The sequence below is a fragment of the Lytechinus pictus genome, chromosome 13 (assembly GCF_037042905.1).
Source record: "Lytechinus pictus isolate F3 Inbred chromosome 13, Lp3.0, whole genome shotgun sequence".
In the NCBI taxonomy this organism is placed as follows: Eukaryota; Metazoa; Echinodermata; class Echinoidea; order Temnopleuroida; family Toxopneustidae; genus Lytechinus; species Lytechinus pictus.
The window spans coordinates 26,799,894-26,826,890 of record NC_087257.1 but is presented as its reverse complement, the minus strand read 5'-3'; the positions used below and the strand labels follow the sequence as shown (position 1 = coordinate 26,826,890).

The 26,997-nt window shown below is 36.9% G+C and overlaps 1 protein-coding gene across 2 annotated transcripts; it reads left to right on the top strand.

Moving 5' to 3' along the window:
• Positions 1-7,124: 7,124 nt before the first annotated feature.
• LOC129275216 (lysine--tRNA ligase-like) lies at positions 7,125-26,276 on the top strand. Of its 2 annotated transcripts, XM_064108419.1 has the most exons (16): positions 7,125-7,201; positions 10,719-10,923; positions 11,349-11,487; positions 11,807-11,969; positions 12,907-13,000; positions 13,688-13,770; positions 14,844-14,947; positions 15,463-15,588; positions 16,381-16,500; positions 17,048-17,210; positions 17,804-17,977; positions 18,449-18,534; positions 20,027-20,112; positions 21,328-21,454; positions 21,884-22,027; positions 22,262-26,276. In XM_064108419.1, exons 2-16 carry the CDS (start codon positions 10,790-10,792, stop codon positions 22,358-22,360), a joined length of 1,842 nt encoding a protein of 613 aa, XP_063964489.1. In that variant the 5' UTR covers positions 7,125-7,201; positions 10,719-10,789; the 3' UTR covers positions 22,361-26,276. The 2 variants fall into 2 exon arrangements, with proteins under 2 accessions (XP_063964489.1, XP_063964490.1); XM_064108420.1 differs by lacking the exon at positions 10,719-10,923.
• The last annotated feature ends 721 nt before the right edge of the window (positions 26,277-26,997 follow it).

Here is a 26,997-nt window from a genome sequence, read left to right as displayed (position 1 = left end):
ATTGTAACAGATGCAACAATGGATGGCCAGTGGCGTATATAACTTGCCCCCCTGGCGGATTTCACCGCGGGAAAATAAAGAAAACGGGAAAAGAGAAAAAGGAGAAAGAGAGAAAGGGAAAGAAAGAAAAGAAAAGAGGAAAGGGGAAAGGGAAAGGGAAAATGAAAAGAAAGGGAAAGAAAGAACATAAATAGGGAAAATGAAAGGAAAAGTGGGAAATGGAAGAAAAGAAGAACATGTGAGGAAGTACAATCATGAAATACTAATACATCATTTAGCAAGAGAGGGATATAAAAAAAATATGACTCAATGGCACGGGCAAGAATGGCGGGAAAATGGGAGAAAGAGGCAAAAAGAAACGGGAAATGAAGGAAGAGCCAAAAGCTAAATTGGAAAATCAGAATATGAAGTAAAGAGACAAGAAAAAAAAAGAGAACTTAATAACACGGCCGGACTGCCGAGGATTGAAAAATATAAAGAACGGAAAGAACGGTGGATGGCGTCTTTTATAAGCATGCTAAATCTTTACGCAATAATAATAATATTAATAATAATAATAATAAAAGTTATAATAATAATAATAATGATAACGGTATATTTACCCAGGGTAGCCACTCCAGTTCCGAAAACTGTTCTCCCAGCGGACCCTGCTATTATTATTACCCAGTTACCCGGGCTAAGCTATAGGCTACCGATTCAGGTGCACGCAGCTTTTTGAGGAATTATTTCCTGCTGGTACCCATTTACCTCACCTTGGTTGAGTGCAGCACAGAGTGGATAAATTTCTTGCTGAAGGAAAACACGCGGCGGCTAGGATTCGAACCCACGACCCTCTGTGTGAAAGGCGAGAGTCAGAACCACTAGACCACGACGCGCCAAAAATAATGGTCGCAATCAGGAAAACAACAAAAATACTTAGCCAAAAGTTAGTTATATCTCCCTGTAATAATATATAAGTAAAGCTTTATACGCTGGCTAGATTGACCGTAAAAAGCCTCTTAATATTTACTTTGGCTAAACTTCCAAAGCTACCATCACAATTAGAATTTAATTTCAAAATCATTTTTAAAGGCTAAATGTTTTGGCTCGCTTCGCTCGCTGGCGCTTTTTACAATTTTTTCCACATTTGCTATGTTTAGCTGCCTCAAAATATTTCGATTATTATCTGCAACTGCCTTTAAGTTAATATGTGTGTTGTGTATAATTTATGTACCCACGATCAGAGGCGTCGATCCTGGGGGGGGGGGGGGGCAGGGGGGCGATCGCCCCACCAATGAAAATATTTGGGGGGCAAACATATCGTTTTGCCCCCCCCCAATAATTCCGCATGTGCAAAAAATAAAATAAGATTGTAATGTTACACAGAAATCAGCAAGCGAAATTGAGATACACAACTCGTTCTTTATCTAAAATCGTGCTCAAAATGTCCGATTTTCAGATTGGAATATAACAAAAATTTAGCTCGCGCTTCGCACTCGCATCATTTCTGTAGCAGAACCCATACTTTTCATGATTAAATAGGTGAATAGAATGTCCCTTTTCAGTTCTAGACCTCAAAAGAACTCCCACTTCGATTTGCAATAATCTTTTGTTGGATATGTATCTTGTTCTTTATTAAAACGTCCATTAAACTCAATTTTTTCAGATCGAAATATTAAAATTTTCAGCTCGCGCTTCGCGCTCGCATCTATTGTTTTTTAGATACCCATCTTAATCATTAGTACCAAAAATGCTTAGAATATCAAGCTTTCAGGTCAGAATATAAAGAAATTTCGGCTCGCGCTTCGCGCTCGCATTAATTTGTTGGTGAGATATGTGTCTCTATCTCATGAGTCATATATATATATAAGACATCAGAAATGCGAAACAAATTCACGAGTAATGCAGTTTTTGAAGTGCCAACAATTAAGTTCTTTTATATATATAGGCATATGTGTGTGTGAGTTTGTTTGTTTTGTGTGATCGAGTGCCTTTGGAAAGTTGATTCATGATTTTGCCCCCCCCCCCCCCCCATCTGAAAAATGGATCGACGCCCCTGCCCACGATTTGATAAAAAAAATGGCCATCTGCAATGTTTAAAGATATCACGAGGTTCCGGGGCGCCGCCCAAGACCAGTGGTGGCACCAAGAGGGGCAACCCAGTGAGTTGCCCCCCCCCCCCCCACTTGCTCCCTCGAAATTTTGAAAAATGCATAGTTAGTGCTGTCATAAGCATCCTCCTAAAGCTGCAAAGTGCTTCAAAACAGCTTTTTCGATCTTTAAATTTTGAAAATTTTCTCATTCATTCACTATTAGCTCCCAGTAATTTTTGTCACTAACATAAATCTTTCAGGTCAGTGGCGTAACTACGGGGGGGGGCATGGGGGGCACGTGCCCCCCAATCGGCTGGCAAAAAAAAAAAAACGGGGAAGAGGAGAAAAAGAGGGAGAAAGGAAGAGAAACGTAGTGGGAATGAAGAAATTATTGTTCATTATAATGTTATATTATAATTATGTTATGTTATAATATATAAGAAACATTATTTCATAAGTTTATTTTGCTCAGGCCTAGATGTCTTCATTGTTCCCGGTACTCGCATTGTCTGTTTAACGTTTTTAAGTCAATATACACCAAATATATTTCCTCGCACTTCGACTTATTATTGTTTTATGTAGTGACATATGGTTCTTTTTCATGACTACTTACAGTGATTGCCCCATTTTAAGGTGTTAATATAAAACATTTCCTGTCCGTGCTTACGTTCGCACTAGTAGATTGGTGAGATATGTCTGCTCTTCATGAATTCCTAAAAATCAGTCCTTAAAATGTCCCTTTTTCTGATCTGAATATCAAAATTTTTCAGCTCGCGCTTCGCGCTCGCATCATTTGGTTAGTGAAATACGTATCGTATGGTCTTAGTGAATTCTTACAAACAGGCCTTAGAATGCCTCTCTTTAGGTCTGAATATCCTAAATTTTCAGCTCGCGCTTCGCCCTCGCAATATTTGATGAGTGAGATGCGTAGTATCATGATTACAATGACTACAAAAAGTGCTTCATGTGTTTAGATGTAGCAAAATCAGCAAGCGCTTTGCACTCGCATTAGATGACTATGGTGAGATATGTATACTCTTAATGGATTCCTAAAATATAGTCCTTAAAGGGGAATCCAGCCTTGGCCATAAAATGTTGTGTTGGGAAGGAGAAAAATAAATTAAACAGAATGGTGAAAGTTTGAAATAAATCGGACAAGCAATAAGAAAGTTATAGCTGCTTTGAAATTGAGATCACTAATAGTATGTACATTTCAAATTGGCAACTGGGTAAGTAAATTATGACAAGGGGCAAGGACAACTTTCCCATAGGCCATGTACTTTATTATCAGGGATTTGTGGTTTTCTCCTAAGTACCCATTCCCCTGGGGCAGTAATCTAAATATAACCCAGGTAGTATATTGTTTTATGTCCTCATGAAAGAAAAATATAATTTGAAATAAAACTTTTGGGAAAAATGACATTTCAGCCATAATATGTATTGGAGTATATAGAAGAGTAGTCCTTGCCTTACATCACTATGACATCCCATATGCGGCCAATTTGAAGTCTCCATGGGTATAGTGATTACCAATATTTACAACTTTTAAAAATTCATAAGTTTCTTGTTGTTTGTCCAATATTGTCTGAAAACTTGTCTGATTTTTCTCTTTCTTATAAAAACAAGTTTTTATTTGGGTTGGATTCCCCTTTAACATGTCCTTGTTTGGGGTCAATATTTACAAAAATTTCAGCTCGCGCTTCGCGCTCGCATTGTTTGTTTAGCGAGACAGGTATGTATCATGATTACAAAAATTTACTTATAATGTCCTTTTTTGGTCTGCATATCAAAAATTTTCAGCTCGCGCTTCGCGCTCGCATTATTTGAGCAGTGACATACATATCCGTTTAATGGCACTGTCTTTAAAATGTCCCTATTAGGTCAGTATACCTGGCAACTGAGCGCGCTTCGCGCGCTCACTAAGTGACTCAAATATTTTGCTGGTGCCCCCCCCCCCCAATGCCGTGACTCACGGTACGCCACTGTTTCAGGTCATAACATACAATTCAAAATTTCGCTCGCGCTATTTTTTTTTCACATGGGGCTTAAAAGTCCAATGTTCAAGTCAATAGGCTTCTCGCGATTAAAATTTTCATTATTCGTTTTAGCGAGATACACATCCTGCATGCGTATTCACAATTTTCATAAATAAAAAAAAAATCAGCTCGCGCTACGCGCTCGCATCAATTGTTTAATTAGATAGCCATCCAGTTCATGATTAAAAAAGTGCTTTAAACGTCCAGTTATCATCTCAGGATATCAACAATTTTCAGCTCGCGCTTCGCGCTCGCATTATATATTTGATGAGATATTATTTTCATGACCCAATGCAAACAGCTGGTCGTCCCTTTTCAAGTCAGTGGGGTCTACATTGAAAAAAAATTAGCTCGCGCTTCTCGCTCGATTATGTGAAATCGGCAAAATAAAGCTTTGGGTTGACACCCCCCAAATGTCATTTTGCCTCCCCCTTAGGTTAAAAATCCTGGTGCCGCCATTGCCCCGGACCCGATCCGCATATGGCCCCCAGTAATTCTACAACCGAGAACAAAAACGAAAAGATAAAAGGAAAGGAAGGGAAAATGTAAGATATTATGTTATTACCTGAATACCATGTCAAAATCAATCTCAAAGTTAGATTCTCATAAAAAGGGGATTTTTTTCTCGCTCGCTCCACTCGCTCGGGACTTATATTAAGCAACCTTTTTGTCATGCGCGCCATGCTGTGCCCCCCTCTTTTTTGTACTTATCACGCATTGAGCTTCGCCCTATAATACTCGGGCACAATCATTAAAAATCCTGTTCATACCATATGACCGGGAAATTTTTGGCTCTTGCCCCCCCCCCCCCCCCCCCCCCCGCGGCCGCCGACTCCTGTTACGCCCCTTTTGATGGCTGGATGCAGGGGCGGATCCATGATTTTCCCAAGGGGGGGGGGCACATTTCCCCGATGAAAATTGAAGGCCATTTCGTCCGCGGAAAATTTGACAAGCAAAAAAAGGGGACCCGAGCCGGGTGTGCCCCCCCCCCCCGGATCCGCAAGTGGCTTGATGGATGAAGCGGTGTAGTAAAAAGTAAATGATAAATCAATAATTGAGCGATTTAATAAAAAGAAATCTTCAATCATTTCATTTATTTTTTAAGTGATCAAGATCAATTTAAAATTAAGCAATGAACAGGCCGAGATGAAAATTGGGTCTCTATAGCTTTAAAAAAAGTATCGGCATAAATCAAATGTATCAATGTGCACAAAATTGTTCTCATTTTTTTCAACTGCAGCCCTACTCTAAATCAGATCATCCCTCGTATTTCTGGTCGTATCGTTTTATAATTGACGTATATTTGGGAATTAGGAGTGCAGCCACTCCCCTTAAAATAAGAGAAAAAAAAATAAAAGTTGTATTCCATTCATAAAATCACGAGTTTACTTTTATTTCAATATCAAATTCGTTATAAAACTGTTTAAATTTTTTTTTGACTGAATTGACTTTAAATGTCACAATTCAAATGTTAATAACAAAATACAATTTAACGTTTCCCTCACTTCTGTCTCTTATTAAACTCAACTGTAAATTTTGTTATGCTCTCAAAATTCACCCCTTCGACATTGTTAAACTCACCATTGTAATTTATCTTGGTCTGACTAGTATGACTATTTGACCGAAATTTATGGGGACCAAAGTTTTAAAACAGAAAGACGACAGTCGATGAAGAAGGTATAAGAGAAAAGAAATGTGAACGAAATCGGATTTGTTTTATCTATGGAACAGTTTATCCATTTCCCCAATAGACATCACGTCTTTCAAAGTTTTACTCACTGAAGATGGACAATTTTGTTTTTGAAAACAAGGAAACCATGGAATAACAATCAAACAGATGCATGGAAAAGAGTCCTGCGAACTATATTCCAAACAAAATGAAATACCTTATTACTGTTTCGACTGTGACTGTATATATATATATATATATAGTTGGATATATAACAAATCAATAATTCTAACATTTTTATCTCCACCCTTGCCCCCATCCCATCTTTTTTTCCCTCGACCACTGCTTCACCAAACTTTAAAAATCATGTGGTGTCGCCACTGGGCAGACCCCCCCCCCTCGATCCCCATATACCATTGGATGTTTTTTTTTTCGACAAGCCCTGTTTTATCCGACAGTTCAGTTACCATTAGTTCTCAGTCAATCAAAATCAAGGAACATTGTCAGATCCGACAACTTCTCAGACAAAAAAAGATCCCCATACTGCAGGATGATTTCAAGACAAAAATCTTATGATTTACTTGCAGAATTCCTCTTCCAAAAAGCGGGACGGGCAATTGCCCCTTTAAGGCTTTAATTAAAGCATGATTTTGGTAAATCCCCCAAATCTAGCTATCAATATATCCCAGTTCTTTACTAGATTATATGAATGTGTACTATGCCATAAAACAATTATGGTGTGGACTGTGGAGGGTATGATATAAAAATGTGTTTTACATGCAGCCATAGCGATTTTACGTGCAAATGTGGGGCTACTATTGATCGCGGCCTTGCAGTTCCCGACCAAAATAGTGAGTGAGGGACATAATCGATTCTCTCAGTTGCATGTGACTAAATTGTGCATATATAACTATTTTGTGAAAAATAAGCGAAACGTACTTTAAAGCGTCATAACTTTCTTATTTTACAGGGGCCGCGGAAGCGCGGGGGGAGGGGGCTGGGCCTGGGGCTTCAGCCCCCCACTTTTTTCCCAAACCGTGTACAAAAACGTCAAAATGACCATATGATTGTGATTTTTTGCATGATCAGCCCCCCCCCCTTTGAAAACCATTCCGCGGCCCCTGTTTTACATCCAATTTTGATGAAATTTTCAGCATATATTCTTGACTGATTTTTCTCTATTGATTCAAATCAACATCTTTCTGAGGTGGACTTGACCTTTAAAGATTTGAGTTTCTCATTTTCATTTCAACATACTTTCAAGTACGTTGCATCATCAACTTAATTTCAAGGTGATTGCATCATCGGATATTTTTTAAATAAAAGCACATAAGAAGCTGCGCGGTCGAATAACGTTACTTTTGACCAAGAGAGGGCGTACTGTTTGTAAGCATGGCGGACACGGGGGAAAAATTGAGCAAGAAGTGAGTATTTCGTTTCTAACATTTTGGCCACTTAAGCTCTTTCAACTAAAGTTTTACATCAATACCTGTAGATTTTTTTAGGATTATGAGAAGGAGTGGTTTGTGTGTTTGTTTTGAATACACTGAAATAATTATTGCGGTTTGCGGACAAGGAATTGCTGGGCCGTCTGCAGTCGCCTTCTGTCCTCAATCTCGTGTTGTGTGTGATTCACGAGACCCTAATTGTTGTGATTTCCATGGGGGACACGTGGGCAAGCCAAGGCGCTCGTCGGCGCCAGTTTGCCTGGTCTGGCGGGTGAGCGAGGCGCGGCACAGATTACATTCTTACATACTGGATTACTGCACTGGCGCAGCTGCGGCCTGCGCTAGGCTAGGCCTATTCCTATACGGTGCTAGTACTATATTAGTAGTACAGTAGAGGCGCACGGCCAATATGGGATATGGCTGGGAGACAATCTGAATCTCCCACAGGCCACATTGGAGATTTGCTTTGCAAAACGAAGAACAAAAACAACTCCAACAAAAGCGTGATTTTTTCCACCCAAAATTTTGTCTGAGGTTTAACGTTACTCGTTAGAACTTTAAGAAGCCCATTTGTTTTGTGTGTGGATGACAACAATGAACAAAAATCATCAAAAACAAAAGTAGAACTAAAGGCTAAAGCAGGGGTAATTTTTCAATTTTCATGAGGAATCTGCCTATCAGTCACATTTTTATTTGCAGCAAATGTAAACAAAGGAAATTGGTCTCCCAAACTGGAGACTCTGAAAATGAAATTGGATGTACCCAAATTCTTTAGACTTTACAAAAGTCTCTGAGTCTGATATTGGAGATAATCTCTCTCATGGGAGACAGTCTCCCATACTGGCTGTGCGCCTCTACTGACAGCTGGCAGCTGTCTGTTTCGAGGAGTTTTTTAAATAAACAATTTTTTTTTTTTCTTGAAGATGTAGTACACAGAGTCACAGACGTAGCCTTGAGGACTCCGTGATCATATTTTTTTATGATTTTGATATTGTCATTTGATCACGAAGCCTTGAACCCCCTCCCATATACATATAACTAAGAGACGCATGTAAACAAAGATGGATTTCCTACAGAAATCCATCTTTGAGTTTGAAGATAGAAATCACGTAAATTTTTGTGATTTTACTAATCTATACACCTTCATACGCCTTATGCGTATGAAGGTTCCAAAAATGTGTTAATAAAAAGGTGAAAAATTAGAGGTTTCTTACCAGACCGATCTTGTGTAGATCCCTCAATCCTTTTGTACACAACGCAAATACAATAGGCTTGACCCTTGAACCACTTATGTATGACGTACCGTACCTTCGATTAACAGTGTTAGAAAATGCCATTTTTGAAGAACAATTTATAGATGAAAATTATTATTTAACAAATTATGAAATTTGAAACTTGATTAAAATTTTTTTTTTATAATCGCGTATCCCATGTGATTCCGATTAGCGATAAACCTATGCCATTGCATAATTTTTGTTAGTGGACTTGCAGTCGAAAAACCCCCTGTTATGGCCTTGGCTTTGAATTTCATAGCAAAACCCCCCGCCTTTTATAACTAACTAACTGCGCCACTATTATAATAATGAGAACTAAATCTATGTTTCGATAACCTCAGTTAAGTTAAAGATAATTTTGAAATTTTATAAAGAAAGAAATGATGAACAGGGACTTAATCTGGTTGCACTCCATATGTATGTCGTTCCCTGTTTTTTTCCATGCGTGTACTTTTATATATAAGGACAATTTTACCTCGCCATGGCACTTCCACAGGATGTTTACATTTATTTTTAGAGATTACTTGGTTTGGGTCAGCATTCAACAGGTTAGATCTATTTTACTGAATTTCCTAGATTTTGTATTCAAGTAAACAAAAACAATCTTCATTTTTGCGGCCTCCAGTTTATTACATGTTAAAGTGAAAAATCATTGTTTCCCCTGCTGATTATTTAGTGAAAAATAAGGGTAAGTTTACCAGCCCTGAGAGTCGTCACCTTGTTCACTGGGTCCATGTGTTAAAGAAAAATGAATCCTTTGAAACAAGATAGCCTGTGTTAAAACAGAAAAAAAAGATCACCAAAAGTTTGAGAAAAATTGAATAAATAATAAGTTATGAGCATTTGAAGTTTAGATTATTATCATAATGTAGATCCTCCTGTTGGCAATGCAACAAAGATGTGTGATGTCACTTGTGAACAACTTTCCCATTACTTTTCTATATATTTCACTTAAACTGCCTCTTTTATCACTATTAGTAGATCATGTATTCTTTCTATACGAGGGCATGTAGTATGGATTTTTAAAGGTCAAGTCCACCCCAGAAAATTGTTGTTTTGAATCGATAGAGAAAAATCAAACAAACATAACGCTGCAAATTTCATCGAAATCGGATGTAAAATAAGAAAGTTATGACATTTTCAAGTTTCACTTATTTTTCACAAAACAGTTTAATGCACAACTCAGCGATATGCAAATGAGAGTCGATGATGTCCATCACTCACTATTTCTTTTGTTTTTTATTGTTTGAATAATACAATATTTAAATTTTTACAGATTTGACAATAAGGACCAACTTAACCATAAACTGCTAAAATAATGGTAATTCCACATGTTCAGGGAGAAATAAAACTTTGTTTAACTTGACAAGGAGGAGAAAATTCGAATATTTCATATAATAAAATACAAAAGAAATAGTGAGTGGGTGACGTCATCAGTCTGCCAATTTGCATACCAACCAGGATGTGCATATAACTGTTTTGTGAAATTAAGCGAAACTTTAGAATATCATAACTTTCTTATTTTACATCCGATTTTGATGAAATTTTCAGTGTTTTGCTTGTTGGATTTTTCTCCTTTTTTTCAAATAATTTTTTTTTGGGGTGGACTTGTCCTTTAAAGAATACATTATGGATAAAGAGTTTGTATCACTATAAGAAAGAGCAAAAAAATGACATTTAAGGGGTATTTTATAGTCCCTCACAGGGAAAGTTGTTCACATGTGACATCACACATCTTTGTCGCATTGCCAATGGGAGGATCTCCATAGCATTAGTGATCGCAATATTCAAATGCTCATAAATTTCTCATTATTTGTCTGATTTTTCTCAAATTTTCTTTGATCTTATTCTTTGATTTTTCTCTTTCCACACAAGCCCACTTGTTCCAAAGGTTTCATTCCCCTTTAAGCAGGTTCAAGTACTATGTGTTACGCCCTTACTAATTCCTGTAGCCATATTTTGGTATTTAAAGTGAGACAATAATGGCACTACATTTCATTAATTAGAATTTAAATTTATATTTGAAGTTGAAATTCACAAGGTCTGAAATGCAAATTTTCAAATCCTTTGAATATGTATTTCATGGAAGGTGAGATATATTTCACATTCATAGCCAAGATCAGATTTACCAACACCCTAACACTCCCCAAATATATATGTTCATATATTCATTCCTAGATTTCTTTTTCTGACTCTCCTATCTTTGCTAAATCACTCAGATCATAATAACGCACACAGCCTGCTGATTTTGCCTGCCTTCTCTATCGCGGCAGTCCACCAGTCATTCCTAATGTTTCCAAGGGCCGTTCAGATTGGAAGGGTAGGGTGTAGGCTCTTAGGGGGATCCCACACAGTGCAACTCTTTCCTAAACCTATGAATGCAACCCTCACCAGGACTGTGTCATCACAAACTGATAATCCGAGGTGGGTGTCTGCATGTACCAAGCGGTGAATTATCCCCCCCCCCCAAAAAAAAAAAAAAAAATGGGGACGGACACCTAAATCTTATCTGTTTTCGTTATTTCTGTTCAGTAGTAGTACTAGTACTTAGTTCATTCAACAGAAAATGCATGATGGTTGCTTCATGTGGATATGTGATGTCTATGTAATTATTCAATTATTCAATATGCTATAGAAATGAATCCTAGTCTTGTTTATTTAATGCTGATAACATGGCCACAAGCACACTGCAACTAAACTCTGCATGCTAGCTGCGCAGTTTGGTTCCTTTTCATCAATGTATGAGTGTCTGTACCAGATTTTTTCTCATTCATTTTCCATTCATTGGTTGTATCTAAAAACTAGATGAATGTATTCTTCTATTTGTTGATCTTTCTTTCTTTCTTTAGTGAACTGAAGAGGAGGGAGAAAGCTGCCAAGAAGGCCAAGGAGAAGGAGGAGAAGGCACAGGCTCTAGTCGAGAAACAAGCCTCAGCAGGGCAAACATCTAAGAAGAAGGCTGAAGATGAAGAAACGCTTGATCCTAGAGTAAGTCCTGTTTAACTTGCTGAATAGACTACTTTATCATCCAGGTCTTGCCAAGGGCAAGGCCACTTTCCATAGGGTGCATTCCTGTATAACAGCATAAATTGTGTTATGAAGCTCTATCTTTCAGGAAGTAACAGTAAAGGTCCTTCCCCGTACGTAGACAATTACATCTGATTAATGCTTACACTTTGAAAACCCAAATGCACAGTAGCAAATGTCCAAAGTTCCAGCCAGAAAACTTGCTTTTGCTAACATTCTCCCCTTTCCATTTGTTTTCCACTTCTCTATTTAAGTTTCCTGTTTTCCATTTATTTCTCAGGAATACTTCAAGATCCGTTCCCAGGCAGTGGAAGCGCTGAAGGCTGCAGGAGATCACCCATATCCTCACAAGTATCATGTCTCTATCTCGCTCACCGAGTTCATCGAGAGGTTTGACTACCTCAAGTCGGAGGAGATTGCAGAAGAAGTTCTCACTCTATCGGGTCAGTTTTTGCCATTTTCCTTTTACATGAACCCTTGTATGACAAATTTTAGTGAGATTTTTTTTGTGTGGTAATGATCACAAACTTGAATTGAATCAAATAATATCATCATTATTTTCCTCTGAACATTCCGGATTGTCTGAGAATACTGCTTTTTACAACATGTAATAAAAACATGTATCGCACAATCACAGTTGGATCGTCTCTGTAAACTGCAACACAATGCTACCTCCTGTACACATCTTTTCCACAAGACATCAATTATATTTTTTAATTTTAGCACCTTAAAAAATCCACTAAAACACTGGTTATTCACACAAGCTTTCAAGTAAATGTAACCTTTCCCCTAATATGTCTCCATTTCCTCCTTTCTTTTCTATACTGCAGCATGAGCATCTTGGTATGATAGATACCGGCGCATCACACATGTCCATTTTGTTATTATTAATATTATTTCAGAATCATAGGCCCGTATTCTGATAGCAGTTTTAACTTTAACTCAGGTTTAAAGTTGTGGTTTAAGTATGGAAAGCCTAAAGTATCAAATTTTTTATTAAGTTATATCTTTCTTATGTTTACTGTGTTCTTTCCTGTTTCATCGATGGTGAAGACAAGAATCTTTTTATACTTCCTAGACAATTATGAATGATTTGTGAGCCAAATGAGCTGAAGTATGATATCTCTACTGTTAGTGATTTATGTAACAATTGGCTCTCCATACTTAAACCACAACTTTAAACCTGAGTTTAAGTTAAACCCGACTTCAGAATACGGGCCATTATGTTTATGATTGGTGACCATATTTTTGTCCCATGTTAATAGTATGTTTATGATTGTTTATTTTATTGTCACATGTTAAAAGTATGTTCATGATTTGACATTTAAAAAAATCCTATCTTAAGAGTCTGTTTCTGATTTGTGGCTTTATTTTTTACAGGACGTGTCCATGCTAAGAGGGCGTCTGGAGCTAAACTCATCTTTTATGACCTCAGAGGGGAAGGGGTCAAACTACAGGTCATGTCAAATGCAAGGTTTGTACCAAAACCATTCAAAAGTCAAGTTGATTTGAAATAAAGGGAAAAGTCAAAACAAGCATAATGCTAAAAATGCCACCAAAGTTTAAAAACAAGAAAGTTATGACATTTCAAAGTTTTCCTTGTTTTTATAAACAATTGTGCCACGTCCTAAGAACATCCTGGTCAGTATGCAAATAAAAGAGCCATTGAACTTTCTTATTTTAAATCTGATTTTGTTGAAATTGTCAGCTTTATGCTTGTTTGATTTTTCTCTTTAAATCCAAATCAACTTTTTGTTGGGGTGGTCTTCTGTACAGGGAGTTATTGCTGTAAAAAATGAGATCATTGAAATAATGTACATTTTAAATTGGCAGTTTGCAAGAACAGATTCGGGTGATGAAATGACCAAGATCCAGGGGTGGGGGCAAATTAGTATACTTCAGTCTTTCAAGGGTTAAATTGAACCATCCTTACATTCTGTCTAAGAGCTATCCCTCATGAATGGGTAATTGTGCTGGTAATCTTCCCCGTTGGATTAAGAACAGCACTGAGCATATTAATCCCATTTTTTCTTGGGGGAATAGTAAAAAATAGAGCTACAGCCAGATCAATTCAACCCATTTGGTTACTTTGCCGGTGTAGCTCGTGCGGGAAGTGCAAATTCACTTGTTATTATGTATGTACTTTCTATTTGACCCACAGGTATTTTGCTACGGAGGATGAATTTTTCAGATTAAATGAAAAGATCAGGAGAGGTGACATCATCGGTGTCAAAGGAAGACCAGGTAAATATCCTTCGGAGCTCTCTAACACAAGGCTTAGTAATTGATTGTAGAACATTTTTTTCTATGATTGGTTACATTGATCACAATGTACAATCAGTTATTAAAATCAGTCATATGATTAGTCACTGAACTTTGTGTTACAGGACCCAGTTATTTTTTTCTTGCATTCATGCCTCAAACCCAACTTACATACAGGGGTGTGAGACAGTGAGAGTTCAGAATTTTATCTGATTTCAGATTTTTTTTTTTTCAGCTTAATTTCAGCTTATTTTTGGCCTTCCTCTGTACAAAAAGTATGGGAGCTCTTTCTATTTCAGACTTTTTCAACACTCTTCAGCTTTTTTCAGATCTTTTTATTTGTGACCACTCACACCCCTGCTTACATATCACATATATTTTTTCTTTACTTACTATTTCTAAGTCTTGAGGTATTTATTGCAAATGTAGTATTGGTATGGTATTATCGTGTTACAAGGAGAGATGAAGAGAGCTTTGAGATGGGGTTGGTTCGATGAAATTTGATCTGGGCCCCGTCTTACAAAGAGTTGCGATTGTTTCAATCAATCGCAATTATGGACGGCTAGTAATGTCAACATCTATTATACATGTTTGTTCAAAATATTTTCTAACTATGATGTATAGTCATGCATTTATTGTTTTCTTGAAATTTCATTGTGCTTCTCTTTGTTTACAAAGGACATTGTTCAAATTTCCTGTAGAAAAAATTATGACACTGATGGATTTCCATACAGTTACGACTGATTGGATCAATCAAAACTCTTTGTAAGATGGGGACCTGACAATTGCTCCACTGTAAATGCCACACACTAATGATATAACCAATTTCAACCCTGGGTTTAACACTATACCCTAACATAAAACCCTATCGCAATCCTAACCTATGTCTTCAACAAAATAAAACTGGAGCAATAGTCCCCCTGAGCAAATGTTGTGTCACCATGGAGTTCTAGAAGGGGGTGACTAAACAACACATGGAAGATGCAAGTCGAGGAAGAGAGAAGCTTTTGTACTAACGGATGATGGAAATGTTTATTTTGTTTTATTTTTTTCAGGGAGGACAAAGAAAGGAGAATTGAGTATACTACCATCAGAGATCACTCTACTCTCACCATGCCTTCACATGCTTCCACATTTACATTATGGCCTCACGAATAAGGTGAGTGGACAACTACAATGGTAAACTTTGTATTCTTTGTGGAAAAAAAATTCCCTCAGATGTTATTACATGTTCAAATATGTTACAATAACTTACAAAAAATGAAATTGGGAAAGACATGATTATCTGTAATTTTCACCATATGTCAGTTTGATTTTAATGAATATTTGATTCATGTTTGAAGTTTATATATATCTTGAATTATCATCATCATTATTATCATTATTGTCATCACCATTATCATCATTGTCATTATCATCGTCATTATCATCGTCATTATCATTGTCATCATCATCATTATCATCATTGTCATCACCACCCCCATCATCATCATTAACATAATCATCATCACATCACTACCAACACAATCATCTTCGATATCACCATCACCCTCTTTGTCATCATTTTATGCAAATTGTTATCATGATTCATATAGTTAAATTTGCTTTGAAGTTTGTAAACATCAGTTTTTGTTATTGTTTTTATTTTGTCCACACTCTCTTTGAATGATATAGGAGACCCGCTTCAGGCAGAGGTATCTGGACCTGATCATGAACGACTATGTCAGGGATAAGTTTATAACCCGTTCAAAGATTGTTTCCTACATACGACGATTCTTCGATCAGCTTGGCTTCCTCGAGGTTAGTACTCATCACGTTATGATGTTGTGGAAAAGCTGCAAACCATTATCGCGAGTTAACAAGTTATTTAGGAAGAATATTCTAATAATATAAGTCACTGCAAAAGTAGCTCCTTTCGATGCCGTCAAATTTAAAACACGATGACATATAGTTGAAAGGTTAAGGACAAACATATTGTTATTCACTATAATGCATGTGAATTGTAGAAATATGAAGTGTGAATGAAAGAACTGTTTGACAGATCAGATTTGCAGGATATCAAGTATGAATAAAGAAGTGATAATCTGATAAGTTCTGGGGTATAAAGGTGAAATTCATTTTCAGTGGCATTAAAAAGCTGCGAGCAACCGAAGCAAATGAGCAAAAAATCTCTACCTTTTTCATACCAAAATCTTATTTTTTCCAGTCCTTTTTTTTCTTGTATTTGGGGGGGGGGGAAGTGGTGTGCATGCCCCCAACCTGTATGCCAGTGATCATATTTCATCCTGGTATAATTCTGTGTTTGCACAAATCTGTATTCTTCCTGAGTTGTGGAACGTATTATGTGTTTTTTTTTTTATGGGTGGAAACACCAATGATGAACATGATAGGTGGTGCTGGCAGTGTCCATACAAATATTTAAGATGTTTGAAATTAGTTTTAGAATATGTTAATTACAATGTTTGTTTTTTCTGATAGGTGGAAACACTAATGATGAACATGATAGCTGGTGCTGTTAGTGTTCAGACAAATATTTAAGATGTTTGATGTCAGTTGTAAAAATACATTGTTTGCATGTCCTTTTTCTGACAGGTGGAAACACCAATGATGAACATGATAGCTGGAGGAGCCACAGCTAAGCCATTTATCACCCATCATAATGACCTCAACATGGACCTTTTTATGAGGGTTGCGCCTGAACTCTACCTAAAGGTAAAATTCTAGATTATTTTTTCATTCTACACGTACATGTAGTTTACACAGAGGGAAGGAACGCCAGTGTTAAAGCTTAAGCCTATGCCACCAACGTTGGGTGATGAAGTTTTGAAGATGTGCTTTTAGGCGATCAGTCTGTATGTACGACCATACTTCTGTTTTCATCAAATCCGAGGAAAGACAAACTTCATTGTTTTATTAAATATGGAAAGATTTGATAAATAAATGCATCTATACTAAAGTTATAAATGATTAAATATCACGGTCATTAGTTTTCTTTTCTTTGGTGATATCAGAACTACATGTATATGTTAAAAAAATAAAGATTATGCCAATGCATGGGGGAGAGTAATTCCAGCCTGTGACAATATTATGTCAGCTGAATTTTACAGTGATAATATGTTTGATTAGATTTACCAAACAAAAGCTTGGATAATTTAGATATTTGATAAGGAATACAAGACAGGGCTTGTAGAAAGAGAGTCAATTGAATTTACAATAAGATCATTGCTAATCTGAATCATCTTTTACTTTATCTATGTAGATGCTTGTCGTTGGTGGTCTACAAAGGGTCTATGAGATTGGCAGGCAGTTCCGCAATGAGGGGATCGACCTTACTCATAATCCAGAATTCACAACGCTGGAATTCTACATGGCTTACGCAGACTACAATGATCTCATAGATATAGCAGAAAAACTTCTCTCAGGTATGAAGAAGAATGATATCAATTCAATACAGTCTAATACAATTATGTTCAATACAATTCAGTTTAGTTTAGTTATTAGATAAAAAGCCCTTATGGAACAGAGCGAAGACCAAGCTATTCAAACTGTACAAAATGTTAAGAATACATGGAGTAAAGGAGTACTTGCAACTTCAGAAAATAATCAAAGTAATAAAATCAAAAGGAGAAGATCCAAGAAGTTGATTTTTTATTCACATACCTTACCCTCTATACGTGGTTGTCAGATGGAGTTTTTTTCCAGGTTGTCTGTGCAAACATTTATTGCCATTCACCAGGGCATATACATGTATATTTCCTTACTGGGATAAAGAATATCATTGCTGGGCTGTTCAAAGTAAACCTTGTATATCAACATTTAAAACTCAGAGGGCAGTCCAGAAAAAAATTTGGAAATAAGACAATGTTGGTGACCACATATTGTCTGAAAACAGTCTAATTCCCCAGAAGTCTCTCGGCAAAAGAAGGTCGCTATTACGTTATAACGCTTTAAATCAAGCTTTTATGGCCTTACTCTATTTAAATTTCTCTATATTCTGTTTACTGCTCATTTCTAGGTATGGTCAAGTTTGTGACTGGGTCTACTAAGGTAACTTTCCATCCAGATGGCCCAGAGGGAGAGGCCCTAGAGATTGACTTCACCCCTCCCTTCAGGAGAATATCAATGATAGATGAGCTGGAGAAAGTACTGAAAGTGAAGTTCCCCCCTCTGGAAAACTTTGGCAGTGATGGTATGTAGACTTTCCTGGGGCCCATTTCATTAAGAGTTACTTTGTTGTTATGACGATAACCATGGTAACAGGGCATAGTAGCATATCACAATTAAGATTTCCATTTTAGCTAACATTCTGGCAAAGTTACCATAGTTGTGTGACTTTGATCATCAGTTATTGTTAGAAATATGGTTCATCCTGTATGATAATGATAACAAATAATGATAATTAAGTTGTATGATGCATAACTGCAAATTGCCTCTATGGGTTTGAGAGGAGGATAATCACATAGTCTGAAAAGAAAACCCTCGCACATAGATTTGGTCAACCTTTATTCTTCCAAGTTTGAAAATTTTATAGTAAATTATAAATTTCCCTTGGAGTTAACAAGTACTACACCAGTACCGCTTGTTTATGTTTTATTCTACAAACATTAAATACTGCATCACTGATATATATATATATTTTTGTTTACCCTTTGTACTGTAGAGACGAACAAGTTCCTAGATGATCTTTGTCGGAAGAATGAAGTTGACTGCACACCGCCCAGGACTACAGCAAGGTTACTGGATAAGGTGAGTTACTATCACATGCATTGATCCGGGCCCCCGTAACACAAAGATAATGATTAATTGCAGGGGCGGATCCAGGATTTTCCAAAGGGGGAGGGCACATTTTCCAGAGAAAAAATTTGACAACCAAAAAAAAAGGTCTTCACTTTCAAGAGGGGGGGGGGGGGCACACTTGTGCTTTAACAGCATTTTTACATTACAAATTTTTATTGTGCCTCTCAAAGGGGGGGGGGGGATTGGAACGGCTGTGCCCCTTCCCCCCTGGATCCGCCAGTGATTAATTGCTAATATGAAAGAACAATTCTGATCGGTTCCTAGTCAGTTTACCAAGCAAAATGCGCATGCAAAGATGATATTGACAAGCCATTTCATTTAGCGATTAATCGCTAACCTATGTGTTTCGGGGCCCAGTTCTAGTTTCAATTATTGATGATTCAAAGCCCTAAACAAATGTCCCAGAATATTGCAATAATTTTAGCATGGTCCCTATCCATTATAATGTGTTTTTTGTGCAAATTTTACAATTTTGATAATTTTCAAGTCCTTGTTGCACTGTTATAATTTACATTTATTTTTCTTGTGCACTACTGTACAGATACTGCTTTTTGGCTTGAATTTACATTGAATATATAATTATGATCATTTCCGTATGTCTTTAATGAGCTTAGGCGCATATCATTCAACTCCTGATGAAGATTTTTGATAGATTATATTATTATTGGCAATGACAACTTGTCTTTATTGGACGTGTAGTGGAGACCAGGGCCCCATCTTACAAAGAGTTACGATTGATCCAATCAATTCTATGGAAATCCATCAGTGTCATAATTCTACAAGAAATTTGCAAAATGTCCTTTGTAAACAAAGGCAAACACACCAAATTGTCAAGAAAACAATGAATTTATGTAATGTACATCATATCTAGAAAACATTTTGAACAAACATGCATCTTAACGCCACCGCACACCTTACGACCCGACTGGTCTGCAACTGAGTGAGGGGAGATGAATCGCAAGGTGGTCATAAGCCTCGACACCGCACACCTTGCGATCCGATCTGCGACTCACGCATGCGCTTTTTTCCTATTTGGCATAGCAACTGAGAAAGTGCGCTTACTAGTGCGTATGCGCGATGTTTATCATATACGCGTCTTGCAACTCTGCTGTCTGATTGGCTGGAAGCTGGATTGAGCTTGCGATCAAGTCATAAGGATTCGACATGTCAAATCCTTCCGATTATCCTTGCGACTTGTCTCTGACCGGTCTGCGACTCTCAAGCTGACAAGAGCTGTGACGTCACATCTCCCCTCACTCAGTCGCAAGCCAGTCGGGTCGTAAGGTGTGCGGTGGCCTTTAGATGTGGGCATTGCTGGCTTTCCATTGTTGAGATTGATCAGATCAATCGCAGCACCAGTCTGACACTGGTTGGTGTTGGCTTTCATGAAACTTCCCTGATAAAGTGTATCTTATATTATTGATTTGCTCGTTATTTGCAGCTTGTTGGAGAGTACATAGAAACCCAGTGTATCAGTCCAACATTCATCATGAACCATCCTGAAATCATGAGCCCTCTTTCCAAATGGTAAGTACGATTCCACAGAGATATTCGCTGCACTGGATCCCTATCAAGGATTAGAGAGCTTTTAAGATTTTGTCGCTCGCCTTTCATTGCATCCATGGATCAGCTCCCCAATACAATCTTCCTTTCATCAGTTATTTCATACCAACTAGGTCTCTATGCTTTTAAAGATAAATGCCAGTAGTGGTGACGATTTCAAAATGAGTTCATACAGAATCCAATGAAATGACCACAAAGTGTCTGTTTGTATAAATAAAAAACATGTGCCAAAGGATTCTGGAAGAAATTGTGTAATTGCTGAGAAATTACCAAATAAGCACAGGATTTGGGTCAAGCGACGGGCCGACATTCAAAGCAATAATAATACACTGTCCCACGTGCGCTTATCTGTGTTGGTGATCTTCAGTGTGAACATTTTTCAGCGTATATTTCAAGATTTCACAAAGTTCAGTTTATGTAACTGTACCAGGTCTAGATCCTCGATGATATAGCGACAATTAAGCCTGGTTTTACTGACTTTCTCGTGAAATCAGTGTTTACTGCAACTACTTTCATTTATCTTTAAACATCCCGTTCGCTTGATGTTCCAAAAGTTAAAAAAACTTTGGTGAAAAGATCCTTTGCTCATGCGTGCCCCATACTATGGAACAGACTTCCTGAAGACTCAACAGGGATCAAAAATTGTATCTCTGTTGAGTCTTTCAAAAGTGTTCTTAAAACCTTTCTTTTTGCTTCTTGATTTCTTATGCGCCTTGGGCATTCTACAGAGTGGATTTTGCGCTTTATAAGTCTCATGTATTGTTATTAATCATTAAATCCTGCTACTGTCTCCCCTCCCCCGAAAGGGAAGTGAATAAATAAATAGGACACCTTTGTATTTCAGAAAGGTGAAAAAAAAATTATCAGGAAAGAAAATTACTGATTTATTCAGGCCAAACATATAAGATATTATTGTATGAATTTCAATTTCATTGATTGAATTACCACAATAATTTAAATGAGAATAAGAAATCAGCGTAAGAATATCATATGGCTAGACATGTATAATAAACCTAGTAATTAGTGCTAAGTCAACCCAGTTATTTTGTCTGACCAGTGCCCACTCAATATGTTAAAAAATTACCATGTTTTACTTTTATTTTAAGTACTTTCCCTGAAAAGTATTTCTCACTTTGACTTTACAAATTTGGCTAAAACATCACTTTCTTTTTAAACCAGGCATCGATCAATTCCAGGACTCACAGAACGCTTTGAATTGTTTGTTGCTCGTAAAGAGATTGTCAATGCCTATACAGAGTTGAATGATCCCATGGTACAGAGAGAACGCTTTGCAACCCAAGCCAAGGTATGTTATATTCATTCTTCATTTAAATTAGTCAGATTCAATGGAAAATAAGGGGCAGAGTTAGCAAGAGGGAAAGTTTGCTGGATCCACATGAAGGTGTTTCAAAACGTTATTCATATCAACATACAATACGATGCATATGCTCTTACGGATTTATTCATCATATGATTCGGGTAGCAGTTCATATTGTTCAATGATCGCAAATAACATTGCGAATTATGTTATTTTAGCATAATGAAATAAAATTAAAGAATTTTGATTTGATGTAATTAAAGTGGATTGAATCGGATCATATTACATTGAATTCATTATTGTTTCTTTCCCTGTGTGATCACGATGATGAAGGTCATGAGGCCCATCTGATTGATGAAAATGCAATTATTGAATTAGATTAAAAATATGATTACGTATTGTTTTGTTGACCTTTAGGACCATGCCGCTGGAGATGATGAGGCTCAGCTGATTGATGAAAACTTCTGTACAGCTCTGGAATACGGCCTTCCTCCAACTGGTGGATTTGGTTTGGGCGTAGATCGTCTCGCCATGTTCCTTACAGATTCCAACAATATAAAGGTATGTAAATTAACGCATCTCTTGCATCTCAATTTTTCTGGCTAATGGAGCAGAAACACATTTTAGCCCCATAGTAACAATTAGACACTTGTGCTTCTCAGCTAATCAAAAATCGAGGAATGTTGTTGGATTATGCAACTTGTCACGCAACAAATATTGATGAAAAGCTGGAAGTAATTATGTAGACAATATATTTGTACTAAAGAAATGTTTATTTGTATATTTTAATTTCAGGAGATTCTGTTCTTCCCTGCAATGAAGCCAGAGGATGGCAAACCTGTAGATGGTCAACCTGAAGAGGGCGCTGCAGATGCTCCAAACAAGTCAAGTTAATGATTAGCAATCTAATATGGCATTGCAAAAAGCTTGCAATCAATTGCATGGAACATCAATGATAAGTCTTGCAATTGATTGCTGGGCCCTCTCTTACAATCGTAACTATGGAAATCCATAAGTGTCATAATTTTTCTACAGGAAATTTGCAAAATGTCCTTTGTAAACAAAGGAGAACACACCAAATTGTCAAGAAATCAATGAATTTATGGATATACATTCATATCCAGAAATTTTTTTGAGCAAACATGCATTTTATATTTTGACTTTGCTGGCTTTCCATAGTTGCGATTGATGGGATCAATCGCAACTCTCTGTAAGACGGGCCCCTGGTGTGCTTCTTGTAATAGAAAGTGATTATTAACTTTGCCACAATTACAATTGAACTGTGAACTGCAAGCTGCACTGGTATTTGCAATCAATTTGAATTGAATTAATTGCTACATCCCTTTGTCTTGACTTCTATACTTTACAATTCACTGTCCCTGTTTTCGCATTCATGTATCATGTTTTCAATATTTATGAATTGGTAATAGATGGAATTCACTTTCTTGTAGATAGAATAGGACCACTTTATATCTTGGTGATCTTCTTTTAATTTATGTTTATCCTGTAACCCCGGGGGGGGCACTCGACCAAAAAAGTGGTAGGGGTGTGCCGCGGGCGAGACAAAAAACGGGGGCCTTGGAGCGGGCGAATTGTAAAAAGGAGGGTCCTCGGAACGGGCTTCGGAACTACAAATGTTTGTGAAAACGGGGGTCCTTGGAACGGGTCGCCTGCGTGCGAGTGCGTATGCATCCCTATGGAACGTGCATGCAGCTAGCCCGGCGGCACGACTGACGGGCGCGCTAGCGCAGAGGCGATGGTCGGACAGCGAGCTGCGGCCGCTTTTCACCAAAATTGCGACCGGAACGGCGTACCGGAAAATATGCGAAGCCCTGGAGCGGATTTGTTTTCTTCTTTTTTCTCGAGAAGAAGAAAATGCTATGCTTTGGAGCGGCTTTCTTTGTTCTTTTTCTCAATAAGACAAAAATGCTATGCCTCGGAACGGAAATTTGAGTGTAAAAATGGGGGTCCCCTCCGCGGCACATACCCACTATGCATTATATACTGAGTGCCCCCCCCCCCCCCCCCCCCCCCCGGGCCTGTAACCTTTCCACCATCGGCTCAAGAACGTGAAAATATAAGTATTAGTTAATAATCACAATTAAGGCTGTGAGTAAAGAATATTAGGCAACTTTCAATTTTGCCTTTAAAATCATATCTTTATGATATGATTGAAATGCATACTTTCTTTTCACTTGCCAAGATTGTCAACATTGAAAGTCTTTAGCCCGTTGCAGAAAGAGATTCAATCAAAAGTCTTTAGCCTGTTGCAGAAAGAGATTTAGTCAAATGCAACTCTAAAAAATCACACACAACTTGGTCTTCATCCATTTAAATGCATGTATGAGGAACTGGTGCTTGATCTTTTTTTATTTGTGTTCAAACCTTTTTTGTGCAACAGGGCCCCAACCTGATGGAGCAATACCTTCATACTTGCTGTAATGTACTGGTTCAATAACATATATTTCATACATGCTAAATGTTCTGACAACCTGAGGGTTGGTAAGAAGCCAGCCTAATATAGCAGCAAGTACTTTATGCAAACTGTATTCTTGATACAGTTTGTGAGTAGTTCTGATGGTTGGATAATTCATCACAAGTCTAGAAAGGAAAAGTTCATATTCCGTCAACTATGTAAGCTTAGTAAAAACCTGTGTTATTGTATTTTTTTTTTGTCGCATGAAAAAAGGTTTAGGATTCGAAATCATTCCTTTGTTTAAAAGTACAAAGAGTGTTGCTTCTTTCAAACCGAAGTAGAAATATGTTCCCTTACAAAATATTTTGGGGCAAAGAAATTCGAAAATTCCCTTTGAAGGGCTCATTTTGGCTGATTTTCCTACTCTTCAATCATCCCTAAGTGGTATTCATAATAATGAGAAGCAGACATGCCTGCTGAAGCAGTGATCACACATTGCTGAATCAAATGGTGGCTGGGCTTTTCCAGAGACTGTTAACTCCATACTCTGATCCTAATCCTCTGAAATAAAGTTAGAAAACCTCTTCTTTTCACTAAAAGTGATCATGAGTTGATAGTGAAGTTTATTCTGTACTTCATAAGATTTGTGTGTGTGTGGATGGAAGATACCTCTTTTGTGGTAAATGCATTTAATGTTTAAAAAAAAAATCATGATGATAGTTAGAAAATGTGTTTGATACAATCATACATTTTCTTGGTTGAAATCTGATCAATTTTTACATATAAACAGAACATGCATTATTATTTTTGTTTTTGCCTTCATAAGGTCTTGAGATATTTTTGGCATATACCGGTAGGTACTATGTTCAGTATAGTCACACTATGATATAGGCTCTGTCCTTTTTTCTAATGTGCAAGAAAATATTTGTTCATGTTTTCTTATGTCAAATGCTTCTAAGTAGTAATTTCATTTATTAGTGATTAAATGTTTGTATTTCATTCTGTAGATCATATGATACAGATAAGTATGAAGTATATTTAGCTACTCAGACTTTTTTCAGTCTATAAATTCTCCAATCATAAAGATATTTAGTAAGTGTGTAAGCTGAATGGTCCTATCTGCTGTCCATGTAGGCATATGGGCTATTCCACGGTTACTCACGTTACATTTGGAGACACCTTGACTCATACTGGGAGCTGTAACTCCATTATTATTGATAGGAACTAAACATCTCTTTATCACAACATAGTACGCAGTCTGTCTATCTTTTGTATAAAAACAAAACTTGGGAAATTTCATTATGCTCCTGGCAAATCTTTGAAATGTGTCGGTTACTCATGTTACATGATTTGGACATGCATAAAATGAAAAGTGGACATAAGTGAAAAGTGTCCTCATGCAAGGCTTTTATGACAGTTGATTATATCCATTTCAAAGAAGTATATTAGGGAGACAAATTTGTATATAATTAAAAAAATAAAGAACACATGGTTTTTACAAGGGCTGCAGATAAAGTGGTTACTCACGTTACGGTTCAGATGGGCTATATGTACAAAGACACATTGAGCTCATGTCCACCAACCTATAGAATTGCCCATATGTGATATGAAAATGAATGCCTGACATTAGGCACTCCAAAAATAAAAATATGTTAGCAACGTGAAAGTCAGATCTGCCCCCCCCCCCCTTGAATGTTACATTTTCTTAGCAAGTTCCAGTCTGTTACATTATGCAATAGCAAACATTCCCATTGGACTCGATGCAAGTACTATCATGATTGTATTCAATGGGTTATAGTATGTTTGTATTCTGTTATTATCTTAATATCAGCATTATTTGTTTTATATTCCTAACAATGTTTATCCATCTGAACAAAATACACAGTCCAAACTGAAAGTGAACTCTAAGCAATCATTGTATGTGTGTATAAGATTTGATACACTATTTTTCAATATTATCCTTATATCTATTACTACTGGATTTGAATTATCCCTTTACACAGTATTACCATTTAAGTGTACTAGTCTTCGGATTAACAACTATTTGTTATCAAACATACATATATGCAGTGGGGCTTATAAAATTCCCGAGGAGTTATTAAAATAGCTTGTAGAATCTGATGTGATATTACTTTTAGTCAACACTTTATATATGAAGCAGTCCTGAAACGGTTGTTGACAATGAGTCTCCTCTTTGCAGATGGTAGTTGGAATAACTAGTATCTGACACTCCTGCATAGCAGTCTTCTTTATTCTATTGCCTTATTTTGTCTTTATTTTGTAGTGTCTTCTGGTAAAAGTTTAATTGATGCATTTGCTTTGATCCAAATTAGATTATAAATAGAAGTCTACCTTATTGTACTTCAAATAAATGTACAATTTTGGAATAACAAACGTGCTGTATTGTCTCTTTTTGTTTTTATTATCAGACAAAACTCATTTTAGTGAACTTTTGGCTATAGTGTATTTATGATAAAATTTCAGCTATGAAAATGTGTCAATTTTCATCACAGTTTGTTTGATTCTAGCTAGTGAAAGGCAAAACAAAACTAATATTCTTTGATTTTCCCCATCTGAAATTATAATGAAATTTAAATTAAAAATAAAAACAATCTGCCAGGGTCTGTAATACTTGGCCAAGATAGTATCCTGGGTTTGCTTTCACGTTTGAAAACATTTAGAGATCTCTCGTCTTATATCACCTACAAACATTTGAATCACTATTAGATGGGAACGAGGGTCAATTAGTCCTAATACCCCATAATGCAGGCAAAAGCAACTTTTTGGTGAGCACTCTTGCTTCAAATTCTCTGAAATTCTTTGAAATTCTAAAAAAAAAATGTTAGTGGAAAATCGGATGAGTTTCAAGGTTGAATGACTATTAAATTGACTTGCGTCAATAAACATTTTGCTTCTAAATCTGGGAATGAACAAAATATTGTATTTTGTAGAATGAAAAAGATATATTGAAGGTTTTTCTACCTAATACCATGGAGCTACTATCTGAATAATAAATCCATGATTATACTTATTATTTGGCCTATTAAAGCAGGAAATTGAAGGGTCCACAAAGGTTTACATAAGTTTTGAAATGATATGCAGGGCCATTCAAAAA

Bases quoted from the DNA above. Each gene is read 5' to 3' on its own strand.
- LOC129275216 (XM_064108419.1), top strand. From the start codon at position 10,790: ATGTTTCCAAGGGCCGTTCAGATTGGAAGGGTAGGGTGTAGGCTCTTA. The intron at 13,001-13,687 runs GTTTGTACCAAA...TTTGACCCACAG, and splicing joins CAGGTCATGTCAAATGCAAG to GTATTTTGCTACGGAGGATG. The intron at 13,771-14,843 runs GTAAATATCCTT...TATTTTTTTCAG, and splicing joins CGGTGTCAAAGGAAGACCAG to GGAGGACAAAGAAAGGAGAA.